General features: G+C 38.6%; 1 protein-coding gene across 3 annotated transcripts; it reads right to left on the bottom strand.

Moving 5' to 3' along the window:
- Nucleotides 1-1,178: 1,178 nt before the first annotated feature.
- On the bottom strand, nt 1,179-7,986 carry LOC103711764 (putative WEB family protein At1g65010, chloroplastic). Of its 3 annotated transcripts, none has more exons than XM_039118888.1 (4): nt 7,797-7,986; nt 6,709-6,916; nt 4,348-6,604; nt 1,179-1,557 (listed from the first exon to the last, which is right to left on the bottom strand). In XM_039118888.1, exons 1-3 carry the CDS (start codon nt 7,814-7,816, stop codon nt 4,364-4,366), a joined length of 2,469 nt encoding a protein of 822 aa, XP_038974816.1. In that variant the 5' UTR covers nt 7,817-7,986; the 3' UTR covers nt 1,179-1,557; nt 4,348-4,363. The 3 variants fall into 3 exon arrangements, with proteins under 3 accessions (XP_038974816.1, XP_008796253.1, XP_008796254.1); XM_008798031.4 differs by having other exon boundaries at nt 1,179-1,576; XM_008798032.4 differs by lacking the exon at nt 1,179-1,557 and having other exon boundaries at nt 4,084-6,604.
- Nucleotides 7,987-9,936: the final 1,950 nt, after the last annotated feature.

The following is a 9,936-nucleotide window of genomic DNA, read 5'->3' on the forward strand; positions in this document are numbered from 1 at the left end:
AACGTTATGGATGATCACATCACCATCTCCCACATCACCATCTCCCATGTAGCATAGCTGTTAGCTGAGTTATTTGTCACATGCCATGACAGCTTTTTGACCTCTTCTCTAAACCCAGAAAATCCTTTTTCTAATTATGGTCTCGGTAAGTTAAGATTCGCAAACAGATTAAAAGACGCGTGATGCACGAGTCGGACCTGTCTACTGTTGCCCTTGGTTTGGCATCATTCAAAGAGGATCAGATGAGCCGCATGATTCACCGAACATCTTAGCTTCACCAACACAAAATGGCAAGTGTTTCCTTTACATTTCTTATTTTCTTATCAATAGGGAAAACGTTGAAATTAACAATATGGAGCACCGAAAGTCGCCGAATGTGAATGCCACCAACTCGTCGAGAATACAAGGTATAATATACCAAGCAATGCAGCATGCATAAGATATCCCATGCACCACGTAGCACCAACCATACTCCTTTCAGCTATTCCTTATTCAGCAGCTCAGCAAGTAAGCCATCCTAAATTACATGGGGGACGCGGATTTTCTTTACAAGAAAAAAAATGGAGGAAAATCTTGTCAGGACTAAACTGCCTTGTTTGATTTGCGAAAAAAATATTTTTAAATTAAATTATTTCTTCTAAAAACATGATGTCCGAAAAAAATAATTTTTACATATTTCGTTGATTAATATATATATATATATATGTTATATCTTTGATTAAAAAACTAATTTATTCTATCTAACAACTTAAAATTATTTTTTAGAAAAAAATTACCTTAATTTTTAATTGGTGGGAGCCGAATATAAATCAGGCAACAAGTTTTCATCTTTTTCTCCCGTCAACAAGTGACCCAGTAAAGCACAAACTGACTCATGCTCGCAAGTGGGTGGTTGCAGGCTCGGAATGAATACAAGACTGCGTAAAATGCGTGGCCTTGGAAGTGGAGTGATGCGCTGGATTCCTGACGAAGCAACACACTCACCCTAGCTTTATGTAAGGTAAAGTCCCCCTCAGTCCACGTCAATTTGAAAGTAAAGGTGCCATGGAGATCTGACACATCATGCAGTGGAGCAGAAATTGCTCTGAATTCTTTAAAGGACGCAGCTGATCTGTGTTTCTCGATGCAACTAAAGTAACAGCTAGTTAAAGGCCAGATTCAGGAGGAACATGGGAAGCTAAGTCTTCTAGGACACACTGCATGAACGATAAAATAGGACACAAAAAGTCTTCAGCATTAGTAATAAACTAAGAATCGCACATGCAAGCCAATCTCTGATAGTGATCCCGTAACACGCTCAAGAGTCTGACATCACAACTGACCAAACCCCAACCAAACGATGGGCCACGGCCTCGCAAAGGGGAGGACCATCTGATACAAATACCCACAAAAGGAACCTAAGGGAAGAACCAGGAAATTTCCACCGGGTAAAGCACTGGACCCCACAATCCACAAGGACAAATAAAAGCAGAGAGCGATCTCAGAGACATTCCATGTGGGATCTCGTTCCGTCCACCCTCGCACCTGCACGTCTTTCCGAGCAGCTTCCCACCCACCCTACAAAGACGTCCAAACCCTTCGCGGACAATTAAAAAAAAAAAGTAAACAAAAAAATAAATAAATAGAATCTCTTATTTAGTTGAATTTTTTTATAAAAAATAAAAAATTTATATTTTATAAAAAAATTATGAAGAATATGAAAAAACTACGAGAATTGAGTTTTTTTTTTTCAAAAATATTTTTAAGTCATCAAAATTTATTAAGAATTTAATATATATTTTATATGAATTTTTTAAAAAATAGATGCTCAGAACCAAACATACCAAAATTAATTTTTAAAACATCATATTTTTATTTTTTTTAAAAATATTTTAATAAAAAATAGAAGGGAAATTCGTCACTCCTATGCATTATTCTCGGATGGCGTTAGGAGAAATGGAGGGACCGAGATATGCATGGGTTTCAAAGATTGGAACAAATCGGTTCGGAATATGTTATAAACCTTAATGGAAGGAAAGATGGACCAAATCTATTTTGGATTGAGAAATCGATTCGTCCGTTGATAACTTATAATCCGGAATGAAATTTCATGTTTGGGATCACCACCCAGTACCAACAGGGCCATACCACGATAACGATTCTAGTAACAGCAAACCAAATACAGGTATAAATCTAGAGGAAGTCAAGGAAACAATCTATCCAAAGAGCAATCAAGAATAGGTGCCCATGGATCTCTAATTGTATGATGAGCTATATGAGATGCTACCAAGTCGGCAGGTTTATTCCACTCTCTAAAATATATAAGATACATAAAATAAAGACATTGTCTCGAATATCCAGTAAGTCGAGGGCGATTATCCAAATTTTGATAAATGCATAATTTGCATTATCATATTATTTTTTGGCTAGTAGAAATTATATATGATGCAGGGAGAATGGGATCAGCTAGATTGTAAGAGAAGAGAAAGAAACCAAGGAATCGGAAGGTGGCGGGCTTCCTGCCCAGGCATCGAGTCTTGAAGAAGGATTTTGGAGTCGAAACTAAATATCTAACTTTTTCTTTCTATCACAACGCATGATCTCACCCAAAAAGATTAGTCGCAAATTTTTTTTTGAATTTTTTAGTTCTGTATAAGTACTCAAGATCTTATGGGCACATCCATACAATCCTCACATGCTCCTGCCATTCAAATCTAATCACAAACATCACAATCGGCCCATAACCAACCTCCATGAATCCGTATTTTAGTGTGTCATAGTCTATATAGGCTATAGGTCGAGTTTGGTCTGATACCAATTGTCATAACAAAAAACCTTACCCAAAAAAGCTAGTCGAAAGATATTTTTTCGATTTTTTAGTTCCGTATAAGTACCCAAGATCTTTTAGGCACACCCACTCGGATCCACACTTTTACTCGATATCGCTGTCCTCACAGTAATGACTGATCTACTCGATGGACTATTTTTTTATTTTTTTAATAATCATTCCAATAAATTGTCAAGTAAACTTTTTTTAGTTATGCGTCTCTAATTTCCCTGTAACTATTCATCCATACATATAAATTTTGTAATAATCGAACGATTTTATATTTCTCGTTTTTTTTTGTTGTATTAAAAAAAAAATCTTCGGGCATTTCATCTGCGCAGTAAATGGTCCCAGGAAGGACTGGAATGGGAAGTGGTGACCGGTGATCAGTAGTCGAGGAGGAAGGCAAAGATACAGCGACCAGTCTACCATTCCATGGCCTCATAGGCCTCGGCCGGTAGTGGGAACTACAAAGATTCCGGATAATTTTAAGAACCAATATATAAGCCCATACTGCCCCTATAGCAAGGTCCCACACCCACAAGCCTAATTAATACGTGAAGGAGAATGAGACAGTTCTTAGGATAAATAATAAATAAAAAGGGGTGTGGGGCGCTGAGAGAGTTGGCAATTAGCCAGATGGAGAAGCAGTATTCTGGTTGCCGAGGAAGGAGTAGGGAGGAATAATACGTTCCAGGAAAAGCAGTCTATGGTCGAGTACAAGATGTCAGAAAGCCTCACATGACCGACGCTCACGTAAAAAGAACGAGCTCATGAATCAGGGAGGTAGGGAGGGAGGGAGGAGAGAGCACGTGAAAATGTGATGAGAGACATTTGGGTGTCATAAACAAAAATCTCAATGCAAACTAAAAGCATCTGCATACAACTAATGCACATGAATTTTGAAAAAAAATAGCTTATAAAGAACCTTTGTGACGAATGGATGGTTTTAGGTCAATGCAAGGTGCATGAGATCCAAAGATCCAATCTCCAAGGTGGCAGTTTCATTAGGTAAAAGGTTAAACAATGATAACCATCTATCTAATCTTCACCAAAACGACTCAACTGCCTCTAGTTTGGCGAAATATCCATATCCTCCTAGTTGGCTCTCAGTTGTTGCAGTGCCAAAAGTACTATTTTTTTTGTTTCCTTTGTCTTTCTAACACTTGGTGGTTGAGGTCTTAATATATTCCGATAACAAGGATGGCACATGCCAACCTGATTTGATTTCTGAATTGGGAGGAATATTATTACTCAAATTCTTGATGGTGTGCATGTCGAATAAAAGATCAGAAAATACCTTTTTTTCATAAGCCAAAAGCAGGGAAAATAAGAACATTAAAGGCCTAAAGCTCATGCTCATTACAATCATAATATGGCAAAGAAACAAAGAAGCAAATCATCTTCGACACACACTCTATGTTGGTTAAATCTTTAGGTGGACACTACATACAACTATTTCAAGCATTTGAAACCATGAAATTGATTGATGATGCCCAAAGCAAAGCAATCCATTAGATCAAACAGAAAAAAGAAAATACCTGTGGCAGGGATGCTCTACTGCTTGTGGTTACTCTTCTTCTTCAGCAGGCTCCCAAATTTCTGCAACAAAGCCTTTTTCTTTTTCAGCTGCTGCTGCTGCTTGGTGGGAGATGTTGCCCCATTGTCCAACTTCTCTGATGGCAATCCATTTGCCTGATCGGCACCAACACCATCCATCTTTGAATCCAACTCATCATCCGACTTAGCCCCATTCTCCCTCTCAGTTGACAAGTCTTTGTCATCCGTGGTCTTGCAGCATTCCTGCATCTTGCCTTCCTCTTCCAGCGGCTCTTTTTCTTCAGCTCTTCCACTCCCATTTTCCTCTTTCAGCTTCTCATCCACTCTACAACATTCCTCAAGTTTCCCTGCTGGAACATCTAACCTGGGTTTCTGAGATTCAGCATCATGAGCATTCTCCACATGAGACTCCGCCATCTTTGGCAGTTGGTCGCACTCTTTTTCACTCTTTGATAGCTCACCATCTACCTCAGGCTTCTTGGTGGTAACCTCTGCAAGCAATGCAGTCAGGTCTTGGACCTTCTCTAAAGCAGCCGCTTCTCGCATCCGAAGGTCATCATTCTCCTGAGTTATATTCTGCAGCTCATTCTCTTTGTCTAGCAGCCTTTCCCTCAACTGTAAGCTCTCAGCCTTTGCTAATTCTGCAGCTCTATTGGCATCAGCTGCCTCAGATTCGGCTTGCCTCAGTTTATCCATTAGCTGGACACCCTCATCCTTGGCAGCCAGTATTTCATGCTCTCTGTCTCCAAGAGACTCAACTACCTTATCCATTTCTACTTTGATGGCAATGATTTCCCCTTCTGATGTTTTGATAGAATTCACTAAATTTAGCTCCTTTAAATCCCACTCAGCCCTAGAATTTTTGGCTTCTGTTTCGAGTCTTTCAACAGATTTTCGGAGGCAAACTATCTCATACCTTGCTTCCTCGAGTGTTCTCTCATTACTTTCCTGAGTGTTCTTCAGAGCCAACTTCAATTCCTCTATCTGAGCTTGGGCATTCTCAACCTCAACTTGTTTTGCCAAAAACCTTTCTCGTGTTTCTCTTGCTTCTGTAGATGCTTCGTGCAATGCAGAAGCCAGGGTTTCCATCTCCTTTTTAACTCTTTCTCCTTCATCTCTAGTAGTCTCGAGCTCAGTAGCAAGCTTATTGTTTTCCTCTGTCAAGCTTTTGATATTTGAAGATGCAACCTTTTCATTGTTCAGAGCCTCCATCTTTTCCTCCTCCATAACTTGAAGCTTAGATTTTAGAACTTCAATCGTCCTCCCCAGTTCATTAGCTTCCTGTTGTGCCACATCAAGGTGACGACTTGACTCATCAACATCTGCTTTGTACCTAGCCACCTCAAGCTCCAGGGACTCCACATTTTCTTTCAGAGCAGCAACTTCGACTTGTTTGTCTTGCAACAATGCACTGCCCTCCGCCAGCTGTTTCATCACTAAGGCAAGAGAATCGGCTGTGGATTTTTCAGACTGATCAGCTTCCTCCAGCTGAACTTCCAACAGCTCCACCTTCCTCTTCCACTCATCCACTACCTGGCCTGCAGCCGCCTCAGCCTTCTTTGCATCAATGACCTCGGTCCTTAGCCCTTCAACTGATGCTTGCATCTCGACCAATTTACTCTCGGCTACCTTTGCTCTCTCAAGTTCAAGCTTTAACACTGAGGCCTCAGATTCCAACTTCTTAAGCAGCTCGGCGGTCTCATTGGTCTTACTCTCTAGCTTGGAATCAAGCAAGGATTTCAGGCGGCTCACTTCATCTGACAGGAGCTCCACTTTCTCTGCGTTGATTTCAGCAATCTTCATCGCATCATCAGCATGGCTAAGGGCAGCATTCTTTGCATCATTTGTCATCGACAATTCTTGTTTCACCTTCTGGAGCTCCTGCGTGGTGGAAACCAGTGATGCAACATCCACAGAATGCCGGTCTCGGACACTTTCGAGCTCCTTCTGCCATTTGTCCTCCCTCTTCTGAGCAGCCTCAATGCCCACCTGCTCCAATTCATCGGCCCGGAACTTCTCAATCTCAGTGGCCTCCTCAGCTCTCTTCTGAGCAACAGCAGCCTCCTTGAGCTTCTCGATTGCCTCATCAGCCAATCTCTTCGCATCCTTCAATTCCTCTACAATTCGAGTCTTCTCCTTCTCCACAGAAGCCAATCGCTCCCTTGCCTTCTTCAAATCCTCTTGAACCACTCCCAGATGTGCTTGCAACTCTGATCCCTTCGATGCTCGTGGTTGTTTCTATAAATTTTAACGCATAAAGAAAAGATCAAATGAGTCTACCATAAAAAGTGAATAGTAAGAAGATATGGAGGAGAATTTTAACAAAGTTTCAGTCCTCTTACATCAGGAGGGGTCCCGATTTTAGGCGATCGACGCTCAACAGTGGGCTTGGAATCAGCTGATCGCGGCGATCGATCGATGGAAAGGCGTGGATTTTGCTGGGGTGAAGGCGAATCAACCTCCGACTTGACGGATCCTGCCCTGCCCAATTTGCTAACCCTAGGGGTTGCCGGTGTGGTTTTGTTATTCGAAGCTTCAGATAAACCAGATCTGTTTACAAAACCCAAATTTCAGAGCCATTCTGCAAGCAATCTCTAATGCATTGCAGAATAGCTGCAATGTGATGAAATCCAAAGATAGCTCGAGCAGCAAATTAAGAAATCTAAAGTTATATCCATCCAAAAAAGCCAATCTAAACTAGGGGAGGAAAAATATAAAGCCTAATCTCATAATTCTACAACTGGAAAACCGACAAAACTCAACATGGAAAAACAGAGTATATAACCGATGTCAAGATACGAAGCTAAGATTAGAAAATCCAGCTCAAATAAACTGGATTCTTACACCCAGATAAAAGCCCATCTCGCATTGGCGATAGAAAAGAAAGGGGAAAAAAAATCTACAAACGGTGTCATCATGAACCGCACCAACCCCCCCCGGCTCCCACGAAACCCAAAAAAAAAAAAATAAATAAATAAATCAACAACTGAAAAAAGAAAAAGAAAAAGAAAAAACATAATTTGACCAACTGGTCATGGTGAAAGCCAAAGAAAGAACCAAAGCCTATCTCAAACCAAGCTAAGAACGGCAAAAACCAGTCAAATGGTGAAGCTAACTTAAATTTCGCAATCTTCAAAACCTACTGATTTGGAAAGCCGAAATCTTCCACATTAACACCAGATATTAAGGTTAAAAGAAGCAAGAAAAGAAAAAAAAAGGTATCTTGACAAAAGGAAACCAAAATTTCATCACCAGCTCATAATTTTTGGCTCAATCAAACAGAAATCCGACGGGATGAATCAAAATCCAGCGGAAAACTTTTGTCCGAGCCTTTAAAAACATGGAAAAGAAAAAAAAATCGTAGCTTGGCTGCCAAACCCGGAAGAGGCAAAAGAGAGGAGGCGAGATCTCGTAAGAAGAGAGTGCTTACTTAGATTTGGAGGTAAGCATGTCGCCAGACAGAGGAAGAAGGAGAGATTATAAATGCCGACGACGTAAGAGTCTGGTGAGGATGAAGAGTTGAAGAAAGGAGGGCGATTGCCTCAGAAAACAGAGAAAAGATCCCACGAACCCCCGTCTCCTTGAGGAGCAGTAGTAGTGTAATAGCGCAGTTCGGTACCTTTTCTATCTTTATTTGTAGCTTTTTCTCCCCTTGGGGCTAGAAAAAAGACGAAGTGTTCGATACGATTTTACCGGAATAGCCTTTCTCAACATTACCCTCCGAAAAAAAAAACATAGTAAAGATTTAAAAAAACATAGTAAAGATTAAAAAAGAATGACTTAAAAAATGATCAATTAACGGAAGAGTCTTTGATCCTAGGGATACGACAAACAAACTAACAAATTGGGCCCGGGCCATGGATGTTGTTGGGCTTAATTCATAAACGTAAACAGTAGGCTTGAGGTTAGCCCAATTTACACAGCGTATAAATTTTAAACTATTTTTCATACAGCTATTTCTTAACTTATTAAACTTTATATAAAAACGACGCTATTCTTCTTCGTTTCTAAGGTAATGATTAGGCAAGCTCGGTCTCTTGCCAAGAAGCAGTTACTTGCATAATCAATCTTTATCTTCTTCTTCTCCATCTTTCTTGTCTAACTTGCTAGAGACTAAAGGCTAATGTTAGCCCTTCTATTTCTTTTTTTTTTCTTGTTTTCTATCCTTCGCAGTAGGATTGTTTGGAGATTTAATTTGAATTGTGCTACCACATACTTTGTCATCAGGGACCATGCTGAACAAGCACTTTGAATGACTAATTTTTTTTCAGTTCATTATTCAATCCCTACGGCCATATTGTTGTAGTTGGCAAGGCATTCTAACTATTGCTGCCTCCATTATTTCTTAAATTGTGGATTACAAGGATTCATCTATTATTTCTCGAACCAATTATATCTAGAGGCGGTAATAAGCAAGGTCAACTTAGATTTATGTTGGGTCGAGAAACAAGCTGGATTCATCAGCTTGAAGCTAACTATTTATTAAACATATCAAAAAATCTAAAATAGAATCCAATTTCTTTGTTGTAAAAACGCAACCTAATATGCATTACCCATTTTAATGAACAAGTTCAGATAGGTAAACAGTTAAAAAGGTTCCAAACATGTTAAATGATTTTAAACAATTTCAATAAGTTAAATATATCCTAAATGGATCAAATCATAACCTAATTATTATACAGACAATATGAGTTCGACCGGTCGGCAGTTTAAACCTAAACTCAACTTATTTTTTAATAGAAGGTTGAGCTGGATAGACCTATTAAGTATCAAGGGCTTACAATGGATTGGATGATAAGTTATGCAATTGACAAATTGGATGATAAAAATAAGATGTATTATATTCAATATTTACTAAAAATGCCATTATTACTGGCATGCATTTTATATATTTTTTAAAAGAACGTGGATATTTCAATCAATAAGTTTATCCAATAAAATTCATTTGGCATTTTTTTATAATACTAATCACAATATATATGCAAATATACACAGCTACTACCAAGATTTTTATATAGGATAATTTTTTGCATATTGAAGTGTCCATTAGGTCCTAATGTACCTTTCTCATAAAATTATTTAAATCTAAACAAATTCAAGTCATTACATCATATAAATCAATTTATATTTTGATTTTTAAGAATGTCAAATTCTTGGAAGATCATGGAGAATATCAAATCCCAACTTAAAGAAGAGTATTGCTCTCAAATAGGACTATAGGAGTCACAGCCTAGGAGTCTTTTTATTATTATTATTATTATTATTATTATTATTACTTTAGGATTCATTTGGTTCATGGGAAGAGAAAGAGAAAAGTAAGGTCAACAAAAAATAGAAAAGTACCTCATGTTTAGCTGGAGTTTTTAAAATAACAATAATAAAGTAATTTTTTCGTAGAAATAAATTCTTATTTTTCATATAAAAAAAACTCATGTGGAATATGGGAGAAGAGGAGGTAAGAAAGTATAGTCAACGAAAAAATAGAGAAATGGATTATGTTTGGTTGGAGTTTAAAAAAAAAAGAGATAGAAAAGTAGTTTTCCTATAAGAGCAAATCCTCGCATTTCATA

The sequence above is a fragment of the Phoenix dactylifera genome, chromosome 2, assembly GCF_009389715.1.
Source record: "Phoenix dactylifera cultivar Barhee BC4 chromosome 2, palm_55x_up_171113_PBpolish2nd_filt_p, whole genome shotgun sequence".
Lineage (NCBI taxonomy): Eukaryota > Viridiplantae > Streptophyta > Magnoliopsida > Arecales > Arecaceae > Phoenix > Phoenix dactylifera.